The sequence below is a fragment of the Saccopteryx bilineata genome, chromosome 1 (assembly GCF_036850765.1).
Source record: "Saccopteryx bilineata isolate mSacBil1 chromosome 1, mSacBil1_pri_phased_curated, whole genome shotgun sequence".
NCBI classification, from domain to species: Eukaryota; Metazoa; Chordata; class Mammalia; order Chiroptera; family Emballonuridae; genus Saccopteryx; species Saccopteryx bilineata.
This window is the reverse complement of record NC_089490.1, coordinates 355,592,734-355,616,349: the sequence shown is the minus strand read 5'-3', so window position 1 is coordinate 355,616,349 and position 23,616 is coordinate 355,592,734. Positions and strand designations below refer to the sequence as shown.

General features: G+C 43.4%; 1 protein-coding gene across 3 annotated transcripts in view; it reads left to right on the top strand.

The window, feature by feature from the left end:
• Window positions 1-2,817, top strand: part of DENND5A (DENN domain containing 5A) — a 98,421-nt gene extending 95,604 nt beyond the window's left edge. For 2 of the 3 annotated variants that reach the window (XM_066250920.1, XM_066250919.1), the window contains 2 exons: window positions 270-438; window positions 1,805-2,817. In XM_066250920.1, the coding sequence (XP_066107017.1) occupies window positions 270-438; window positions 1,805-1,988 (353 nt within the window). In that variant the 3' untranslated portion in view covers window positions 1,989-2,817. The remainder of the gene's footprint in view (window positions 1-269; window positions 439-1,804) is intronic. The other variant, XM_066250921.1, reaches the window with a different exon arrangement.
• Window positions 2,818-23,616: the final 20,799 nt, after the last annotated feature.

Below are 23,616 nucleotides of genomic sequence, written 5' to 3'. Positions count from 1 at the left end.
GAGAATTTTTTGCCAGGAGCTTTTCCCTCAAGAGTTTTTTTTTTTTTTTTAAGTCTTCAGACTAGGGAAAGGATCATCCTTATGTCAGGAGCTGCATACATTTTAAAAATAAGCGTAAGGAATCTAAGGATCATTTTGAAAGGTAATCAATAATGTCAGAACACTCACTTAAGTTACTTCACTAACAAGGACACGTGTCCTGCAGGACATACAGGGATAAGTCGATTTTAAGAGGCTTTGTCATTGGTAAGCTTTTCTCCTCTTCATAGAAAAAGCACAAACCTATTATGAGACTTTGGAGCAGAATGAAGTTGTTTCTGAGGAAAACTGGCATACAAGGGCCCGGAACTTCTGCCGTTTTGTTACTGCAATCAACAACACTCCCCGGAACATTGGCAAGGACGGCAAGTTTCAGATGCTGGTGTGCTTGGGAGCCAGGTACCCTCATGGCCCAGCGCACATAGCGGCCAGCCTTGGAGGTGGTGCTGGAGTTGTAGTGTGCTGCAGGGGTGGGGAGGGGCCAGTGTCCAGATGCTCTTGGGCAGCTAAGGCCTTAGAGGGCTTCCTAAAGGCCCTTAATTTCCTTTATATACCATGCTTATGGTGGGGCTCTGTGGGGGTGGGGATGAGAGTGTGTGTGTAGCTGGGGAGGGAGGGCCACATTTTGATGGGAAGGAAAAAAATCCACTCCATTGGCAAAATATGAAACAGAATATCTAGTCATCCTAGAGTGTGCCAGGCCTTGTTATAGTAGAAATAGAGATGGTGGGAATAGAGCTGAATAAACATGGTCCCTACCATGTAAAAGTTTACTTGTCCCAATTAAATACAGTACAAGGCAGAAAGAAGATTGTGAGAGTCCAAAAAAGAAGTGCACATTTCTGTTAAAAGGTGTGCTGGAAATGTAGTGGAGAAAGATCAGAGAAGGCTTCAGGGAGGAGGCTGCAAGGATAGGGGCCTTAAAGGGCTGGGACAGAGAATCCGTTCCTATTAGGACAGAGTTGTTTAACGACGGGACTGAAATGATATTAAATTTGTATTATGGATGGTATGCATAAGAGCGGAGCAGTTCCAAAATAGGTGAGGTGAGAGCATGAAGCCCAAAACACTTAAGGCAGTATTTTTGTTCAGGTCACAGAGGAGGTGGAGTTGGTGTAGTGGTAAAAAACAGACTCTGGAACTAGATTCATTAGGTTCACATCTCAGATCAGCCCCTTACTTACTAGCTGTGTGACCTTGGACAAGCTACTTAACTTCTACGCACCTCAATTTCTTCTAAAAAGTGAGGATTATAATAGCAGTAATAGCACCTACCTCATATGATAGGGTTGCCATGACATTAAATTTCTTATAACAGTGCCGGGTACATGCTAAGCTCTGGGGATGTTAGCTCGTAACTACCTTCCCTGGTGGTAGCCGTGGGGAGGAGTGATTTACTATTGGCTAGGATTGGCTGTGGAGGTGGATGAAGTGGTGCTGACTGGACCTGGTGTCTTGGAGTTATCTAAGGTGGAAAGGGTGGCAGGGAAGGAGGAACAGACCTGGTGGCAGATGATGCAGCTGACTTGTGTCAGATTGGTTTGGAGTCCTGGGCGGGACATCCCCCAGTGGGAGCCCTTTAAAGCCATACAAGGCCTCATTGCCAAGCCCTGTTAGAGGAGGAAAAGGGGGCTGTGGGGAGCTATTCACGCCTCCAGCTTCAGACTTTGCACAAGGAGTAGTGGGGCAGGTTCCCCCTTGGCCTTGCACTAACCAGCTCCTTTCCTTTCCCTTCTGACCGACCTGGATGATCCTGCCCTGCCAGAGATCACCTCCTGCACCACTGGATTGCCCTGCTGGCTGACTGTCCCATCACTGCACACATGTATGAAGATGTGGCGCTGATCAAAGACCACACACTTGTCAATTCCTTGATCCGTGTGCTGCAGACATTGCAGGAATTCAATATCACGCTGGAGACGTCCCTGGTCAAGGGCATCGACATCTGACCTCTCAGCACCAGCTAGCAATAGGACTGAGAAAGACTCACCCTGCAGCTCTGACCCGTCTCCTCCAAGGGACTTAAGCGAGTGTGCAGGAGACGGAGAGGAGATGTACACTCACTGTAAAAAGAAAACTAGAGGATTTTTGGAATAAATAATCTATTTTAGAGTTTATTTGCTGATTTGCTTTTTACACACTTTCATGTGAAAGAGTGATAGGGAGAGGGAGACGAGGTTGGTGCCGCTTATTTTGAAGCTGGTGCCCTCCCGCGCTGTGGCCACATGCTGGGAGCCTGTGGCCTCCCTGGACTGAGGCTGGCACCTGTGCGGGGCAGTCCAGCGTCCTTGCCCCATGACGCTAACGAGGCCGTTCCACATCGTTTTTAAACTGATGTTTTCTATATTAACATTATTACGGATATTTGGCTTTCCTGGGCCACACATAGGTGTGCTAGTGGAAGCTCCACGCTCCAATCAGAGGGACTTTTAGCAGGGCCTCTGCGAGCGCTGCTGAGTCAGTCCCATATCTTTGCTTTTTTTGTCAGTATTATTTGAGAAGAAGACAGGCTGCGATATACCATGTGCAGAAAATCACATTTTCTCTTGGCACGCAGTTGCGCAGAAGTAAACATAAGCATGTTTTAACAGTTTTTCTTTTTTTCATATTATTTATTTAACCCTCCATTGTGTGTGTAAAGTCTTTTTCTTTTTTCTTTTTTTTAAGGAAAGGAAAAGTTTGTCACAGTCTAACTGGCTATATTATTGTTGTTAAATTTATGTTGTTTTGCAACTTAGAAACCAGCTACAGTATGGCCCACTTAATAAAACACCTGAAACAAAACTGCGTGGTTCTCTGATTTTTGTGGGGGTTTATGAGCAGTGGGCGGTGGAGGGTGCAGTGTGGTCTGCCTGAGAGGACCGGGGGCAGCGGCACTTCTCTCCCACAGCTGGCCGGCTGTGCACTGCCCAGGATGCCTCCAGGGCCTGGTGTCCTTGGCTCCTTCTTGCTGCTGCCCCAGGAGCTTTCAGAGCCCTTCACACAAATTGTTATTTGAGAGGGATGCAGACAAGTGTTATTCTCCTACTCTACAGAGGAGACTGAGACACAGAGGGAAAAAGACCTGGACAGGGTTGCAAAGATTGTCACCTAAGACAGGATGAGCCTTTCTTGAAGGGTAAGGAAGATGAGGTGTGGGAACATAAGACACTTGAGATCCTGTCTGCCCTCAGGGAAAAAAGCTCTTTCCTGAGATGGGTTTTTACTTTTCCAGGGATGGCAGGTAGTATAACTGAGAGTCTTGGGAACCAGCTTCCTTTCATTTTATTCTTCAACCAAGCTGTGTTGTGGAGTCAGGAAGCTCCAATGATCAGGTAGAACACCTCATACTAATCAGTGTCCTCTTTTGTGTTTCCCTGATTTCACAAGTACTGTTCCCTCTGCCTGGAGTGTCTCCCTTGGTGCCTACTTCCTGTTCATTGTTCAAGGTTTACTTTTGGAGTCACCCACTATAAAGCCTTAATTTCTGCTGGCCAGTTAATCATTCCCTCATTATACTGTTAGATGTTGTATAGTTTGCTAGATATGGCATTTCCTCTCCAGTTGTCATGGCCCACTTGCATGTTAGACTGAGCTCCTAGAGGGCACAGAGGGTCTGTTCATTTTCGTTCCTGGTGTCTGGCAGGGGTTGGGTGCCCACATAAGGCTTTTTGAAGAGATGACTAGAGGCTTCTAGGACAACTGTAGTGCAACATCCTGCTGGCAGGGGGCGTTAGCGGGCTGCACTACAGCTGTCTACCCTGAAGGCCAAGGGAAGTCCAGTTTTTTGGGGAAGTGAAAGGTGGGCGGAACGTTTGGAGCAGGAAGAGGGATTTCTGGTTGGGCAAGAAGGGCAGCATAGACTTCAGTATATGTTAGGTTTATTGTGGGCCTAGGCCAAAGGTGCCTTTAAGCCATACTTGACACGCACACCTCTTTTCATCACAATTCTGCAAGGCAAGTATAGATTATCTCCAGGTAACAGGTGAGGAAAGCAAGCTCAGAGATTGATTGATTGCCAAAGGCCACACCATTTGCAATTACCAGAACTGTCTCGCTGCAAGTTTGTGGCTTTTCCATTGATGATTCCCTTGTTTGATGCAGGAGTGTGTTCAGATGTCATCAGAGAGACCTACCCTGACTTCTCTAAAATACCAGTCACTTCTTATCCTCTTAATTCTGTTTTATTTTCCTTCATAACACAATTGTTATTCTCATCATTTGCTAATTCTAAATGCATTTTATAAGGGAGGAACATGATCCACTTTGTTCACTAAGTAGTAATTGGCATATGGTAGGTACCCTGTAAGTATCTGGAATAAAATTTATTGGCAGTGGTTAAGATTATAGAATATGGAGTCAAAATGCTTAGATTGAATCTTGTTCTGCTACTGTCATCTAGAACTAGCTACATAACTCACTTGAATCTCAGTTTACTCATCTGTAAAATGGCAGTGCAATGGTGCCTGCATTATATGGTGGTTGTGAGGACTAAATAGCTCTATCTGCCTGCAACAGGTCGGGTGTACTAAGTGCTTAATAAATGCTGGTGGTTGTTATTAACCTATTGTATTAATCCCTGTCTTGGTTCCTGACTGAAACCCAGACCCCTGTCCTTAAGGAACTGAGAGGCAAGTGCTGTGGAGGAGTATGAGGCCAGGGGAGTAGTGACCACAAAGGGTTTTCTGCTAAAGGTAGAGAAATATCAGTAGTTACTGCATGTAGAAGGAACTACATGAGCAAAGGTGTGGATGGAGCTGTAAAGGTGCTAGATAGTGACATTTAGGGAATTCTAGTGCTAGAGAAGATTCCAAGACAGACAGGAGCACTACCCAGGTCAAGAATAGAGCTTTACCAGTCTCCCCAGAACTCCTCCATGCTCCCCTCTTCCCCATTCCAGTCCCAGCTACCTCCCACTTTCCCACCTGCTTTTTTTGTTTGTTTTTGTGTGTGGGTTTTTTTTTTAGCGTGCATGGGAGAGAGGAAGCGAGAGAGATGAGAAGCATCAATCAACTCATAGTTGAGTTACTTTAGTTGTTCATTTCTTATACATGTCTTGATGGCAGGGGTGGGGGCTCCAGCCGAACCAGTGACTCTTGCATAAGCCAGCAACGTTGGGCTGAAGCCAGAGATCATGGGATCATGTTTTTGATCCCAGGCTCAAGCGGCAACTTCAGGGTTTTGAACCTGGGACCTCAGGGTCCGAGGCCGACACTATCCACTTTGCCACCATGGCCAGGCCCAACCTCTTGACATTTATAGTAATAACCACTTCCTTAGGTTTCTGTATTGTTTTGTTCCTACACACTGTAGAGTTTTTAGTCCCACTTTTTTTTTTAACTTGATACAATTTTTAATTTTTTTTCTTTTAATGTAAAAGATCCCTTCTACCCCTTTCTTTTTCATATAGTTCATCTTTTTTTGTTTTTGTTTTTTTTTGTATTTTTCTGAAGCTGGAAACGGAGGCAGTCAGACTCCCGCATGCGCCCAACTGGGATTCACCCGGCACACCCACCAGGGGGCGATGCTCTGCCCATCTGGGGCATCGCTCTGTTGCAACCAGAGCCACTCTAGCGCCTGAGGCAGAGGCCATGGAGCCATCCTCAGCGCCTGGGCCATCTTTGCTCCAATGGAGCCTTGGCTGCGGGAAGGGAAGAGAGAGACAGAGAGGAAGGAGAGGGGGAGGGGTGGAGAAGCAGATGGGCGCTTCTCCTGTGTGCCCTGGCTGGGAATCAAACCTGGGACTTCCGCACACCAGGCTGACGCTCTACCACTGAGCCAACCGGCCAGGGCCTAGTTTATCTTTTGAAGCACTGGGGCCATTTGCTCTGTAGTTTACCGTAGTCTGGATTTCACGATTTTATGCTGGTGGTGCAGTTTACTGTGCTCCTTCATCCTCTGCATTGCCTGCAACTCAGCAGCTAGATCTAGAGACCTGATTTGCCTCAGGTGTGCTCATCTATCAGGAGGCACATCTGTCTGGTGTTCACAATTTTTGGTGTTAGCAGCCATTGATGCTCAATACCTACATCCTGTAAGTGAATCACTGGGGGTGGAATGGGGGTGGGGATGCAACATGGAAATACTCTAATCTATCATTTTGTTTTAATTTATTAGATGGAACAATTTTATAAGGAGATGTTGCCCCTCATCTATTGGTTTCTCAGAGTTTGTATAGGAAATGCAGGATAAGTGCATTATTTTATTTATTCAACTTTTAAGGTAATGAATTGGACTGGTTCCCTGTTATCCTCAGGATGTGGCAATTAAAAAAAAATATTATGGGCCCTGGCCGGCTAACTCAGCAGTAGAGCATTGGCCCAGTGTGTGGAAGTTCCAGGTTTGATTCCCGGCCAGGGCTCACAGGAGAAGCGCCCATCTGCTTCTCCACCCTTCCCTCTCTTTCTATCTCTCTCTTCCCCTCCTGCAGCCAAGGCTCCATTGGAGCAAAGTTGACTCAGGTGCTAAGGATGGCTCCATGGCCTTCCACCTCAGGCACTAGAATGGCCCCGGTTGCAATGGAGCAACGCCTCAAACGGTCAGAGCATCGCCCCCTGGTGGGCATGCCAGGTGGATCCTGGTTGCGCACATGCAGGAGTCTGTCTCCCTGCCTCCCCGCTTATAGCTTCGGAAAAAAAAATTATGATGAACTCAGGGGTTTAAATGTATTTGATTGGTTTCATTCCATTGCAATTATTGGTGTTGGAAGCCTCTTCAAATTGGCTCCTGAGTTGTTCACACAACCTGGTGGTTGCTTTCTGGAATTTTAAGGTGCTGCAGGTTCGCTGTGTACATTTTCTGCACTAAACCTGGAATCAGTTATTTCTCTAAGAAGCCAGGGGTTTCACATTTCTCTTACCCATCCCTGATGTTTAAAGTCAGCCCTGCCACCTCCTGCTGTTCAATCCCAATGACCTTTGCCAAGATAGTGACCCTTTGCTGGTTCTCAGACTCAAGGAGTCCAAATTACCCTTGTGGCAGCTGGGTAGTTCAATGTACTGGGACCTACAGTATAGTTCTGTGTCCCATGGCAAGAGAATGCCCTTTTTGAGGACCAGTACTTCCAACTCTGCAGAACTCAGAGCTAAAGGAACAGGAAACATACTGTTCCTTAGTGGGTCCTTGGAAGGGATTGTAAGTGTGGCCACTCCTGCTTCTATCCCTTGGTTCTTGAACCTATGTAAACTTCTTTAGGGACACAGTACCACACACAAGTCTCTGATTTAGTGCATTAGATTCTGAAGGTTGGCCTCCCATCCTTGCATATTACTATTGCCTTAAATTATTGAAGCTGGTCCTTCCGTGGTCCATTCCAGGGCTCTTTGAGGTTAACAACTTCTGGATGGTGCAGTATATATGTGACCTAAGGTTATGGGCCCACTCCCTAACTTCCTTCTCTGTGAAATGGATGTGCTGGCTAGATGCCATGCTGGATGGAATTAGGAATTCTCTAAGCTTCTTGATATTGGTGCTCAGGTTCTGTGGGTAGAAAAGGCAAACCTATTCCCAGAATAGACTTCCTTTGTTGTGTGGATGAACTGCTGGCTCTCCCAGGATGGAAGAAGCCTGATATAGTTGATTTGTCACCAAGTGGCTGGTTGTTTTCAAGGATAGCCATATCTAGGCTCAGCATTGGTCTCTTTTGCTAGCAGATTGCACGTTCAGAAGTAACAGCTAGATTAGCTTTGGTACATGGGAGTCCATGCTGTTGGGGCTATGTATAGCCTCCATTTCTGCCACTGTGACCAACTCCATTCATGTGCCTATTGTGCCAGTTCCAGGATAGCCAGTGACATTGTGGCTGAGTCATTTAATCTGCTTGGTTCAGTTTCTTTCTATGGTGATGCTCTGTGGTGGGTGCTTATGTGTGATACAGAAAACTTCCTACTTTGTACCTACTCCTAAAATGTCCACCCATGTGCCTCTACCCAGACTTCTGTGTTGTTTTTGTTGTTGTTGTTGCTATTGTTCTTAAGTTGAGAGAGACAGAGACGGAGAGAGCAACAGAGAGGGACAGATAGGGACAGACAGGCAGGGAGATGAGAAGCATCATTTCTTCATCGCGACATCCTCGTCAATTGATTGCTTTCTCATATGTGCCTTGACCCGGGGGCTACATCAGAGCGAGTGACCTTGCTCAAGCCAGTGACCTTGGGCTTCAAGTCAGCAACCTTTAGGCTCAAGCTAGTGACCATGAGGTCATGTCTATGATCCCATGCTCAAGCCAGCAACCCCACACTCAAGCTGATGAGCCCACACTCAAGCCAGATGAGCCTGTGCTCAAGTCATTAACCTTGGGGTTTGGAACCTGGGTCCTCTGCATCCCAGTCTGATGCTCTATTCACTGTGCCACTTCCTGGTCAGACTACCCAGACCTCTTGTCCTCAGTCTTCCAGACCCTTTCTTTTTAGTTTCCTGACTAGGTGGCTAACCTCTGGCCACTGCACAGGACAGTGTTTATAGTCTCTTGCATATACCTGCTCACAAAAATTAGGGATATTTCAAAATGAATATGAAGTGATAAAATAAGCATTTGATTTTTTTTTAAGAATTTATTTATTCATTTTTATTAGAGAGAGAGGGGAGAGATAGAGAGAGAACAGGGGGAGGAGCAGGAAGCATCAACTCCCATATGTGCCTTGACCAGGCAAACCCAAGGTTTTGAACCGGCGGCCTCAGCATTTCAGGTCAACGCTTTATCCACTGCGCCACCACAAGAACACTGATTTTTTTTTTATTAAACAAGAAAATCAGAAAAGCAAACAAGTCAAAGAAAATTGTTTAATTATGCAAATGAGATGAAAAGCCAACTTTTATTTCATTGATGAAAATGCACTATACAAAAGGCTGAAAGTCCTAGGGCAGGCATGGCTAACATACAGCCCATGGGCCAGATCCGGCCGCGTAATGAGTTTATGCAGCCCGTGATTAAATTTTTAATATTCTCTGCTACTTTAAAATCTCAGCCTCTCAGAAGTAGAAGCATCTTTGATTATTGGAAATTGAGATATTTAAGAAGATCGTGATACACATAAAAGAATTCCGCGTGTGACTAATCTAGGATTAACTTCCAATAATTGGTTGAATGGATTCGCGATACTTTATTTTTTTTAAAAATTCCATTATAAAGATTTACAACTTTTGTACTCGTCTGTACTCGATATGAACTGTTTGACGTTTAGCAGCAATGTGAAACCCACATTCTTTTAGGCGGAGTTTGCCAGTGCACACCCAAGGTCAAACAATTTGTTATTTTTGCGGTCAGGTGTGCTGAATCAGGTGGCACTGTAGCATAGACAATAGCTGCAGTTGATAACTGAAAATGTGTCCAGGCTGTTTGTAAAACAAAATAATTGTTTTATTTGCGATATAACCCCTTCAAGCTCATTCTATTAATTAAATATTATTTCAATTGATTGTTATACAGTTGGGATATTTATATGGTATGTAATTATATTTTTATTAAAATATATATTGAAATATATTGTATATTAAAATTTTTTTCACTCACTTACATTTATTCATAAACAAATTACATAATTAAATTTTGTTTACTTAAATGAATCATTTTGTATTCAACATTTTTTAATTTTAATATTTCGTCCGGCCCATGAAAAAAGTTTTCTTTCTAATCTGGCCCGGGGGCAAAAACTGTTGGCCATTCCTGTACTAGGGTATCTGCAGGTTTTCTGGTCTTGAAAGTGCACACCCTGCAATTTCCCAGCCCTTGCAATGCCCCTGCAACATGATTTGCCTAAATGTGAAGTCTGGGGAACCATAGGACGTCTTGAAGCTGGTCAAACACAGACGACAGTGGCAACAGTACTTGAAACATCCCAAAGTGTGATTGGCAGACTGTGGAATCACTTTCAAGAGACTAGTACAGTATGAAGACGACGAGGGCAGTGTCACTCATCTGCCACAACAGCAAGAGATGACCACTACTTGACCTTATTGGCAAGAAAGAACAGGCGCAGCAATGCAACAGAGCTGCGGGGACAGTTTCTTGCTGCCACTAGATGACAGATATGCACTCAGACCATACAAAATCGGCTAATTGTGTTGGACCGCATGCCTGGCAACCAATGGTATGCATTCCATTATCTGCTGAATACCATAGAACCCATAGAAGGTGGGCTGATGAGCATCATCATTGGACCCATGATGAGTTGTCATCTGTTTTCTGATGAGTCATGGTTCAGTCTGCAGCCTGACAATTATCGTGTCCTAATCTGACGTGAACAAGGAGCACGGGAAAACCCACATTTCATGCGAGAAAGGGATTCCTTCGGTGGTGGTGGAATCATGGTATGGGCTGGCATCAGCATTGATGGTCATACCAACCTCCACGTCATCAGAATGGGTTGCTGACTGCTGTCAGATATCGAGATGAGGTCCTGCACTTTATGCTGGAGAAGTTGGAAACAACTTTCTTTTCATGGACAATAATGCAAATCTCCACCATGCGCATATCATCAACAACATGCTTCAGGAGGCAAGAATTGAATGCATGGACTGGCCTTCATGTTCTCCAGACCTGAATCCCATTGGTCATGCTTGGGATGCTCTGGGAAGGTATCTGGCAAACTGTCCAATGTCTCCCACAGCACTTCCTGAGCTGGAAGTTGCCCTGGAGCAAGAGTGGCAGAGGATCCCACAAGAACTGCTGGACAATCTGATCCTGTCCATGCCCCATTGCTGTCAGTGTGTTTTGTCAGTCTTGGGTGACCGTACACCCTACTGAACAGTCAATGTGTGGCGCTCTCGTCCAGTTTAACATGCTTCTGTTCACCCTTACCAATATGTCACTTGCTACTCAATCACGATAATTGAGTTTGCATCTCATTTGCATAATCGAACAACTTTCTTTGACTTGTTGTTTGCTTTTCTGATGCTCTTGTTTAATAAAAAAAATCAAGTGCTTCTTCTTTTTATTGCTTCATATTCATTTTGAAATATCTCCTAATTTTTGTGAGCAGTGTAACTCCTTCCACAACCAGGTGCACTGCTTGCAGCTCTGCTTATTGGGACATTTTTTCTCTTGCTTTCCTTTGCTTTGTATTGTCTTTCAAGAAAACACCGGAATGTGACGTCAGGCAGCCACTGTCCATTTTTGGTTTCCACCTTAATATCAAGCTGACCCATTACCAAACAAGCTCAGTTATCATTTCTATCTTACAATGAACTCCTGCTGGCTGCACCTGACTTTATGACTTGGCAGGTCTTAAGAATCCAGTTCATAATGGGAAGTTCTTGATGTACTGTCACTTGATGCTCATAGTCTAGTATTTCATTTAAACCAGGGTCCAGCCACATGCCAGGAACTGTTTCTCAAAAAGTATATAATTCTCTGCTGCTGATGGCTGGCTTTGCTCCAGAATCCCACGGACCTGCTTTGTGATTTTTTTCACTGGGGTTTGCAGTGCGCTCTCTGTTGCATCTTTACCCATCAATGACACTTCTAATACTATAGAGTCTTCTGGATCATATGACTGAATATTTGCTTAGCAGCTGGAACCTTTTGTAGAACCCTCTTCTGCTCCAGGCTGCACTGAGAGCTGGCAGCTTTTTGTGTCATCAGAGAATTCCTAGCCTTGGACTGTGTGGCCTCCAGAACCCAAAGAGGCCTTTTGGGTGTTGTGCTTCCTTCTTTGTAGCAGAGGATGCAAGAGGCATAAATCTGAAGGGCATATTTTGGCAAACCCATGATCACTGGACACCTAAAAACTTCCCTGAGGTAGCAGGTTTATCACCCACCTTCTAGAGCACATGTATCTTACTAAGGACTTTGATAAACTGGCCACTTCTTGCTTTTCCCATTCAATCACCATGATGTAATGGGTCTGTGATACTCTACAAGATGTCCAGATAGACCAGATCTCTTTGGATTATATTACAACTGAAGGCAAAAGAGCTCACGTAGCTTTGGGGGAAATGGTAAGTGAATATTATTGTCTGTTTCACATGAGTGTGAACTGTTTCTGATCCTCTTGTTCTATTGTAATAGAAAAGAACACTTTCACAACTCAGTGGCCACATACCATGTATCTGAGTCCTAAATAGTCTGCTCTAGCAATGATAGCACATCCAGCATAATAGGACTACTGCTTGGCTGAGCTGTGGTGGCCTACTGCTATTATTCTCCAGGAATCACCTAGTTTTCTAGGGGCCAGACTGGCGAATTAAATGGAGACATAATAGGGACCACCATTCCTTTATCTTTTAGGTTTTTAATAGTGGCATTAATCTGCCTTATTTAACATATTGGCTAGGTGGGGGTAGGAAACAACTTCAGAGAGTTCTGCTTGGTTTTCCACACTGTGATTGCTCTGATTCCCAGGCTAAGGAGTCGGTGTTGGGGTTACTCTAATTGCCAATATATCTGTTCCAGTTATACACTTGGGGATTGTGGAAATGACCAGTTGGATGGATCTGTGGTCCCAGAGACTGCAACTGGGCTTTAGCCAAGACTCTATTTATTATTATCCCTGGAAGTCAAGGTATCTTCTAGGCCTTAGGGGTGCATATTCTATACTTCGGTTCACTACATTGACTTGTGCTTTTAGGCAGGCTAAAGTATGTGGGGTGGTGTGTATGTCTATGCTTATAGGCTTGCATTCACCTGTGGGACACCCTTCAGTTGTTTTGAGCTTCCTTCAGTCACACTCATTCTGAGTGAAGTGGGGCAGGCTGGACATATGAGAATCCCTGGAACTTTGGGGTGCCTTCCTGTCTTCCCCGACTCGGCTATTTCCTCTGGGCTGGGCAGGCCCTGAACACTTCTTCTCTGGCTGGGGTAGCAATGATCTCAACTTCCGAAAGGTTTATTCTAGGGTCTGACCTTTAACTAGAGCTGTACAGGCTGAACAGTGAGTGGCAGCAACCTTGGAACTACAGGATTAACTGCCAAAAGCCTCATTTTGATACCTTGATTGCTCACCTCAGAGCTGAAACAAGGGTATCCCTGGACCAAACTGTGTGTTCCTTTTTCCATCTTGGTTCAATCTCTTGGATCTTGATCTCTTGCCCAGTCCTTGGTAACTTCTGGCCTCTGGGACAGCCAATACCATTTCTATACCTCTGTGGGCAGTCAGGGACCGGGCAGCTGTTTGAATACTTATGCTTCACTTTCCAAAATGTTTTTTTTTTTAGTGATGTTAAAACTGAGAATCAAAGCACAGAACACATTAGGGACAGGCCTTCCAATAAAGAAACCTTTAGCCAAGATCTTGTAAGACTTTGTGAAACCTTCCCTGCTTTGTTTTAGTTTTCGTATTTGGAGGCACCTCTGGTGAGTCCTGGAATTGCATGAATGTAGCTCACCTGGTTTGTACAGTTTTTGCTAAGCTTAACTCTCTAACAGCATGAGACCCCAAGGATTTGTACACTTTTGTAGCAAAAAGCAAAGTTGAGTTAAATTTGGTGATTAGTTTTGTTTGCAACAGGTTTCAATGTACTGAATTCACAAGTGTAGGTGGTTCTCTTGGGTAGTTCTTTATTTAGAATAAGGTTGCTGAACCCCAAAGGTTGGCATTAATCTGGAAGATGTCAGTCTGAGGATGCTGTGGGACCCATACACCCAAGTGGAGTGCCTTCCTGTTCCTCAGTATCCTCACATCACCTCATGCTGTTGGTGTTTGTCAAAGATAAAAGGACCTAACAAATAAATGCTTTTTAAAAGTCAGTTAATAGCAATTAGTCAAGAAAATTAAATAAAAGACACCCAAATTGGAAAGGAAGAAGTAAAACTATCTCTATTTGCAGATGACAATCTTGTATATAGAAAAACCTAAGGAGTCTACTAAAAACTATTAGAACAAATAAACACATTTGGTAAGGTTTTATGATACAAGATCAATGTACAAAAATAAATTCTACTTCCATAGAGGAGCAATAAACAAACTGAAAATTAAGAAAACAATTCCATTTACAATGGCGTGAAAAAAAAATACTTAGGAATTTTTAACAAAAGAAGTGTAAAACATATAGTCTGAAAACTATCAGACTTTGCTGAAGGAAATTAAAGAGGACCTAAAGAGAAAGACATCCATGTTTATAGATCAGATGACTTAATGTTGGTAAGATTATGGCAGTACTCCTAAATTGATCTATAGTTCAAAGCAGTCCCTATTAAAATTCCATCCGACTTTGCAGAAATTGATAAAAACTGATCCTAAAATTCATACAAAAATTTAAGGAATCTAGGATAGCCAAAACAAGCCTGAAAAAGAAAAACAAAGTTGAAGAACTCACTGTTTCAAAGTGTACTACAAAACTACAGTAATCAGGACAGTTTAAGGATAGCCATACAGATCAGTGTCATAGAAATGTGTTCAGGAATAAATGCTCATATTTACTGTCATTGATTTTTGATAAGGGTGTCAAGATAATTCAATGGGGAAAGAATAGTCTTTTTCAATAAATGGTGCTAGGACAACTGGATATCCACAAGTAGAAGAATAAAAATTGGATTCCTACCTCACACCACATATAAAAATGAACTCAAAATGGGTTTCAGGACAGGTAATGCTCATGTGTGTGGTTTCTTAGCTGGCCTGTTTCTTCTCTCTAAAGTTTTAATCAAATAAGCATTGACCACAAGTTCCATGTTAGCACCTGTGCTGACTGCGATGAGAACAGAGCCTTCCACACATGACCATATGATATCTTGTTCAAGGTCAGAGTCCATAGATCTAGTGACAATACTGATAATGATCACTAACATTATGGAGTAAACTTTGAGCCAAGCACCGTTCTGATGACTTTACAAGTATTAAATAATATTATCATTCACAGTTTACAGATGAGGAAAGCGAGGCACTGGGGAAGTGAACTAACTGCCACACAGTTGATAAATAATAGAGCTGGTGAGAAAGAGGGCTCTCAGGGTAGGCTTCCAGAGTAAGGGACTGCACCTGTCCCAGGCCTGGCCCAATGATACCAATAGAGAGGAACGGGCTGGCAACCAAGGTCTTCACCTGGTTTGCGATGGCCACATGTCTCCTTGGAGACCTGCCCACACTGGGATCAGCAGCCTCATGGAACCCTACACTCCTACCTTGGTCTTTACATCCTGCTGCTCTAAGGGCATCTCGGCCTGGCAGGGAGCAGGAGCTTGTGTGCAGTTGCTTGTGTCATGGAACTTGATATGTACACTTGATCAAGGACTGAACTTACTTCCGTGGTGCTTCTCTTACTGAAAATAATTTAATTATAAAAGCCACACAGAATGATTCTAGAAGATGCACAGTCATGTAACGGAGAGACAAACAGAAGAACTGGCTCCAGCTTCTTGTTCAAGTTGGAGGAAATGCCTCTTAAAAGGGTTCTTGATGGTCTTTTGAATAATGAAAACATTTTCTGCTGGAAAAAGCGGGTTCCAGAGGAAGGCCTCATATTCTGCGTAAGAAAACAAAGGACTTGAAGGAGTTGGTATTTTGGTGACAGGTGGGAACCCAAAGGACACAGACTGGGGTCAGGGGACGGAAGAGAGGATATCCAGAGAGGAACCCAGCCACCTGTGAGAGAGCAGGGTCAGAGAAGAATCCCCCAGAAGCAGGGTCAGCTAGCACAAGTAGCTGCACAGATGCTCCTGTGATTTTAAGCTATCTGCAGTGCCATGTAGAGCTATAGCCCCCTCAGTAGTGCCTCAAGTAAGGTATTCTTGGGGAAATCAAGGAAAGGGGACAGTATTCCATATTTGTGTTAAGCAGGGACAGAGAGAAGGAAACAGCTGCAGAAACAGGGATGCCAGGGAAATTGAGTGGCAGGAAGAGGAAATGGGAGTAAACATGAGAACTAAGCACCTGGAAGTGTGCACCAGGGTTGGGGGAGGGCCTTGAAATTTGCACAGTATGTAGGATGATTTCAGGCATTTAATTTTTGTTAACAGAAAGGATAATCCCGTGGAAACTTGGAGGTATAGAGATGGCAGATATCTGGGCTACAGGAACAACCAACTGGAAGTTAAAACTACTCCACATCTCACCCTGCAAGCATTTTGATGTATCAATATAATATATAGCCTCAGACTTTTTTCAATGCACATACGTACTTCTATATCTAATTTTTAAAGCGGGATTAAATGCTTACAACATTTTGTTGTCTGCTTTTCCCACTTAACATGGCATTATGAGCATCCTTTCATGTCAATAAATACTCTTCTTGGCATCATTTCTAAGGGCTGCGTGTATGTATGGAGATGCAACTGATCACACAGCCAAGGCTTAATGTTTTGGTTTTAGCTGTTTTTATGAATGTTGGACATATTCATAGTTTAGAGAGGTGAATTGTTCTATAAAATTTGCTCTGAATATATCAGTCTCTTTCTTACCCACTCTAGACCCTCTTTCCCTGGAGTGGAGAAACCACTTTCATGTCCATTTTAGCTAGTTATTTTGGTATTTATCCCCATGTCTCTAGAAAGCTAGTTTAAAGTTGCTGCTTGCTGATTTTTCATCTTAGGTATTATTTCTTGATTTCCTGCTGTGGACATTGAGGACTTATCTCACTTTCTTCCTATACTGCCAGGACACACACACCTCCCCATTCTCTTGTTCTCCTGATAAAATGATATGGTAGTTTTGGTTAGATCAGTATGTAGAGTTTACATTGTTGTAGTTATGTAAACACTGTTGATAGCTGCACAGTGTAGTAAAATATGATGAATGCTCCTTGACTCCACAAATTTTCATTTTTTTTTTTGAGAGAGAGACACACAGAGAAAGAAAGGGAGGGACAGACAGGAATGGAGAGATTTGAAGCATCAACTCGTAGTTGCGGCACTTTAGTTGTTTATTGACTTCTTTTACATATGTGCCTTGACCGGGGGGCTCCAGCTGAGTCAGTGACCCCTTGCTCAATCCAGAAAACTTAGGCTTATGCCAGTGACCTTTGGGCTCAAGCCAGTGACCATGGGGTCATGTCTATGATACTACTCTCAAGCTGGCAACCCTGTGCTCAAGCTGGTGATTTTGCACTCAAGTTGGATGAGCCTGCGATCAAGTCAGTGACCCCGGGGTTTCAAACCTGGGTCCTCAGCATCCCAGGCCAATGCTCTATCCACTGTGCCACTGCCTGTTCAGGCACAAATTTTCTTTTCTTTGCAGTTGTGTAGGTTGGGGTTTCCCAAAAACAAACTCTGAGTTGAAGTTTAGTGTGTAGGATGTTTTATAGGGAGCACTTAGGATCAGCCGATCCTAAGAGAGAGGAAGATTGGGGATTGGGATTGGGGGAACGGAGAAGTCAGGATGCCTTGCAGGCCAGAGCATGGCCCTTCCTGACACCACTGGAGCCCTGGGACTAGAGTGGCCCTTCAGAGTGGTCCCTTCGGAGTTTGTGTGTTTTGTTTCCTTGCATTAATTGCTAATTTAATTGTAAGCTTTTGGCAAGTTATCAGAATCTCCTCTCAATATTTTAGTTTGCATCAGATATCCTATGCGTTTTTATCTTTTTAAAGAAGACTCTCCTGGACTCTCAGACCTGCTCCAGGTTGGACTAGTGGCTGCTGCAGCCCCTGTCATCCCGGGCTCTTCTATCACTGTTCTCTCTGGGCGTCAGGACCACCTATTGAATGGAGCTTCTGGCACTGCACGCTCCTGAATCGAATTTTCTGTTTTCGTGAGTCCCATGTCTTCTTCTTTCTTAGTTTTATGGAGCCTATCTTCCAGCAATGTCCCTAGAAAGTAAGGAGATATAGTTTTTTGAGATATTACCTACATATAGAAGGTTGTTATTCTGTACTTAAATATTCTTAGTTTGGGACAGTTATAGACTTCTAGGTTAGAAATACCTTCCCTCAATTTTAAATGCATTGTTTCATGCCTTCTGGCTTCTGGAGTCATTGCTGAAAAGTCCAAAGCTGCTCAGATGTCTGACTCTCTGTATGAGACATGTTTTTATTTGTTTCCCCCTCTTGTAGGATCTTTTGTTTCTGGTGATGAAATTTACCTAGGTATGTGTGTGAATGTGAGTGTGGGTGTGTATTTTCTTCCATTGTAGATATTTAATGGGCCCTTTCAATTCATTTGGAAATTCATGGGCTTCCATTCTGGGAAATTTTCTTAAATTATCCTTCTATGTTATAATTTCTTCTTAGTCTCTGTTTTCTACTTCTGGACTGTCTATTATTGAGATACTGTATGTTTCATACCTCCTCTTACCACTCACTCATTTACCATCTTTTTGTTTTTCCGTTTTTGGAAGATATCTGCAGTTTTATCATTCAGTACGTTTTTAGTAAGTTTTTAAAATAAAACATAACATGCAAACAACAAAGTGCACAGATCACAAGTGTGTATACAGCTCAATGAATTATCACAAACTAAAAATACTTGCAGAACTTCCTAACTCCCACCCAGGCCAAGGAACAGAACATTACTAGCCCTAAGCACCCTGCAATCCTTTTATGTCATTCATTCATATATATAAAATGACACAACAGAAGGTACAGAGCACGACGAAGAAGAAGAAATGGATGTAGGAATAGATGAAGAAGAACAAGAAATAGCAAAGAAATCTACAGCTAAAAAGATTAATTATAAATCATACTCTCACCATTTCGATTCTGTGTGGAGAAGGAGTGTAAAACTTAAGTCGTTTCTTTTGGGACAGATTTGCCCTAGGACCAATGCCTATGGCCAAAAAGATAGAATATGCTAATTTTTCTAAACTAATTATAGACCACACCTGGAGGTGGAATTAGGCTCAGCCTTCCAAAGCACATAGGTTGCTTAGGGGAGAGGTAGTTGCCTGAATGAAAATTCGTGTATCGTTAGGAGGAGAAAGGGGTTCTAGATGCTTAGGAGGCAACTAAAAAATGTCTACTGTATTTTCCATTGAGTACAATGGGCTTAATTTTAATTAAGCCTTGACTACTCTTGGAGCCCCTGCAACACAAACAGGTGTTGGCAGAGGTTGCCCCAATTTCCCGGGAACTAAATGACCCTTTCTGTGATAGATTTGTTTGTTTGGTAGTCAGCACTGACTTCCAAGTCCTTCCGAGTCCTTCCAGTATGTTTTTCTGCACTGTGTAGCCTGACAAGTTAATAAAAACAGCATAAACAGTGATTCCAGACTCCCTTGCATCTAGGATCCTAGATATGATTTACATTGTGCCAGTGAAATGTTTCATGTGATATTTGAAAAATAGGAGTAAAGCAGAGGCTATTTTCCAATTGCTTTTGGCTTTGTTTTGCTTATAAGAAACACTGGGGAGATAAGTTTATTAACCAATATATAGGTATAGAGAAGCAGTTGCTGTGATGGCAACTTCTTCATATCTTGATTCTTGAGAGGTTCAGTACCATGTACAAGGTTACATAGGTAATAAGTGATGGTTCAAGCTCAGATTCCTGAATTCACAGCTACTCAGAGTTCTTGAAGTTTGCCCATATTGTGCAGGGATAGTGCTTCCCTGGTGGATTAGGTTTGGTGTCTTCTGGGAATTGTTCCTGAAGACCTAACCTAGAGCTCACTCCTCTAGCTCTTTCAAATATTTTGCAAGCTCTCAGTTCCTTCTACTATATACTTTTAGAGCCATTTGGATTTCCTGCACTAAAACTTTCTCACTAGCATAATAAAGGAAACCTCCTTCTAGGATATGAAAGAGCTAGCCCATCTCCAGAAATTCCAAGTTTGCTCATTTTAGTCATATAGTGGGTATGGATTAATAGCCATGTTTCTTCCGACAAGCAGGGGCAGGTGCCTGTGCTTTGTTTTGGCACAGCTGTAGAATGGCCTGAATGGAGGAACTCAGGAAACATGGTACCAGCCTCGCTTGGCTTCCACGGGTCCTGTCTCCACTGGGTTGATGGGGAATGGGGATCTCTTTGACTACAAGCTCATTCTGCATCAGAGCCTGCACTTAGAACTTCACAAAGATTGTGTCATCTACTACTCATTACAACCCTGCAAAGCAGGTGTGATTGTCATCAGTGTATATATGAGAAAGCTCAGACTCTAAGAGACTAATGTGACCTTTCCAAGATCCCACAGATAATAAACAACAGGATCAGTGTTAACATCCATGTCTGTCTGTACACTTAGCCTATACTTGTTTACATTTTAAAAATCTCTTTTCTTGATTGTAAGTATAATACCTGTTCATTGTAGAAACTTTGTCATCACCCCTTTGATGTTATGGTAGCAAGATGGAAGCAAGGATTACTTTTTCAACATATGAATTTACATCATTGTAAATTCCTTACTTCTATTACCTACACTGCCCAGTTTTTGATTTAAGATATTTAAGACTTCTGGGCAAGATGGAAGCATAGGTAAATACGGTACTTGCCTCCTTCCCACAGTCACATCAGAATTACAACTAAACTACAGAACAACCATCTTTCAGAACCATCTGAAATCTGGCTCAGTGGAAGCTCTACCACTAGAGAACTTGAGAAGAAGCCACATAGAGACTAGTAGGAGGGGCGGAGATGCAAAACAGGTTGTTTTATCCACACCCACATGTGCTGGATAAAAATTGGGAGAGATATCTTGTCTGAAGAGCTCCCCCCTGAGAATGAGAGTTCCCCACAGGCCCCCTCACTCAGGGTTCCAGTTCCAAAAGAGAAGTCCCTATAAATTCTGGCTGTAAAACTGGCAGGGATTGCAGCTGAAGGTGACGGTGGGTGGCTGGAGTTGCAGGCAGTTCCTCTTAAAGGTCCTGTACCTGGGCTTACTCAGATTTACTCCCTTTGAATTCCAGCACTGGAGCAGCAGCTTGAAAGGCACCAGGGACATACAGGGAATAACTGAATTGTCTGGCATTAGGTGAGAGCTGGGGTAGGGAAATGGTTTTCTCCCAGACAGAAGTACTGGCAGAGGCCATAGTTTCTTTGCTGAGCACCTAGAGCAGAAGGGGGGCACCATATCTAAGTCTCCATCAATCTGGGTCACACTGTTCACCCATCCTGATGAACCCCTGAGGCCTCACCCCACCCAGCTTTCAGGCCCACCCAAGCTGTTTCCAAAATCTTTTCCATATAAATGGCATATCTTGGCTCATGCTTCCGATTTTCCTAACATCTCTCAAACAAGCAGCACCTGGCTTCAGTATGCCCCATACCTCTTGCTAAGTGGCCCCAGCCCTGGCACCAGCAGCATCTGGCCTTGGTTCACAGCTTGGCCTTGCCTGGGCACCTCTGAGCCCAGCACAAGTAGCTCCATTGCAGATCACTTTGTAGCTCATGCTGGGTGGTCCCAAGGAGGGCATAGGTGGACACTGACCTTGGCCTGCACCTTCCGGGAGGTCCCAGAGCTAGCGCAGCCAGTGGAAAGTTTCAAGCCACGTCAAAACACCACTCAACCACCTCCACAAGTGACACACTCAAAGGGCAGATTCAGCAGGCACCAGAGCTCTGCTAAAGTAAGTCCTACTCTGTAGGGTGGGTCCCTGCACAGCTGATCCTCCACAGTGGTTGAAGGTTGGTGATGGGTGGTTGCAACCAGTCCAGGCGAGGCCAACAGTTTTTGCCCCCAGGCCAGATTAGAAAGAAAACTTTTTTCACAGGCTGGACGAAATATTAAAATTAAAAAATGTTAAATACAAAAATGATTCGTTTAAGTAAACAAAATTTTATTATGTAATTTGTTTATGAATAAATGTGAGTGAAAAAAATTTAATATACAATATTATCTTAATAAAAATATTTTTAAATAAAAATATAATTACATACCTTAAAAATATCCAAACTGTATCACAATCAATTGAAACAATATTTATTTATTTATTTATTTATTTTATTTTTTTAAAGGAATATATATTTTTTTTAGATTTTATTTATTCACTTTTTTTTTTTAGAGAGAGAGTGAGAAGACAGGGGTGGGGACAGGAAGCACCAACTCCTGTATGTGCCTTGACCAGGCAAGCCCAGGGCTTTGAACCAGCAACCTCAGCATTCCAGGTTGACGCTTTGCGCCACTGCAGGTCAGGCCAATTGAAACAATATTTAATTAAAAGAATGAGCTTGAAGGGTTATATTGCAAATAAAACCATTATTTTGTTTTACAAACAGCCTGGATACGTTTTCAGTTATCAACTGCAGCTATTGTCTATGCTACAATGCCACTTGATTCAGCAAACTTGACCACAAAAATAACGAATTGTTTGACCTTGGGTGTGCACTGGCAAACTCCGCCTAAAAGAATGTGGGTTTCAAATTGCCACCGCTAAACGTCAAACAGTTCATATCGAGTACAGATGAGTACAAAAGTTGTAAATCTTTATAATGGAATATTTTAAGAAATAAAGGAGTATCGCGAATTCATTCGACCAATTATTGGAAGTTAATCCTAGATTAGTCACATGCGGAGTTCTTTTCCGCGTATCACTATCTTCTTTTTTTTTTTTTTTTCTGAAGCTGGAAACGGGGAGAGACAGTCAGACAGACTCCCACATGCGCCCGACCGGGATCCACCCGGCACGCCCACCAGGGGACGATGCTCTGCCCCTCCGGGGCGTCACTCTGCGGGGACCAGAGCCACTCTAGCGCCTGGGGCAGAGGCCAAGGAGCCATCCCCAGCGCCCGGGCCATCTTTGCTCCAATGGAGCCTTGGCTGCGGGAGGGGAAGAGAGAGACAGAGAGGAAGGGGGGGGTGGTGGAGAAGCAAATGGGCGCTTCTCCTATGTGCCCTGGCCTGGAATCGAGCCCAGGTCCCCCGCACGCCAGGCCGACGCTCTACCGCTGAGCCAACCGGCCAGGGCTCACTATCTTCTTAAAGATCTCGATTTCCAATAATCAAAGACGCTTCTGCTTCTGAGTAGCTGAGATTTTAAAGTAGCGGAGAATATTAAAAATTTAATCTCGGGCTGCATAAACTCATTACGCGGGGGCCATATGTTGGCCATGCCTGAACCAGTCCTTGCAGCTGATTGGCCTGGGGGTAAATCCCTCTCATTGATGTGCCAACAACAATTAAGGCTCAACTACAACAGGAGGGTGTACACAGCCCACACGGGGTGGTGTGTATCTTGAGTACTCAGCTTGGGTGATTGTGTAAGCTGTGCCACTGGATTCTACAGAAAATCTACTACATTAGGTCACTAGCCTAAGAGACATAGCAGCTCTACTTAATACATAGAAACAAACACAGGGACCCTGCCAAAATGAGGAGACAAAGAAACATGTTCCAAATGAAAGAACAGAACAAAACTCCAGAAAAAAAGAACTAAACAAAATGGGGACAAGCAATCTACTAGATGCAGAGTTCAAAACACTGGTTATAAGGATTGTCAATGAACTTAGTGAGAATCTCCACAGCATAAAAAAGGACCAGTCAGAAATGAAGGCTACAGTAACTGAAATGAAGAATAATTTACAGGGAATAAATGGTAGAATAGATGAAGCCAAGAATCAAATCAGTGATTTGGAATATAAGGAAACAAAAAACACCCAATCAGAGCAGCAAAAAGAAAAAGGAATTTTAAAAACTGAAAAGAGTTTTAAAGAGCCTCTGGGACAACTTCAAGCATACCAATATTTGCATCATGAGGGTGCCAGAAGGAGGAGAAAGAGAGCGAGCAAGAAATTGAAAACCTATTTGAAAAAATAATGACTGAGGTCCTGGCTGGTTGGCTCAGTGGTAGAGCATTGGCCC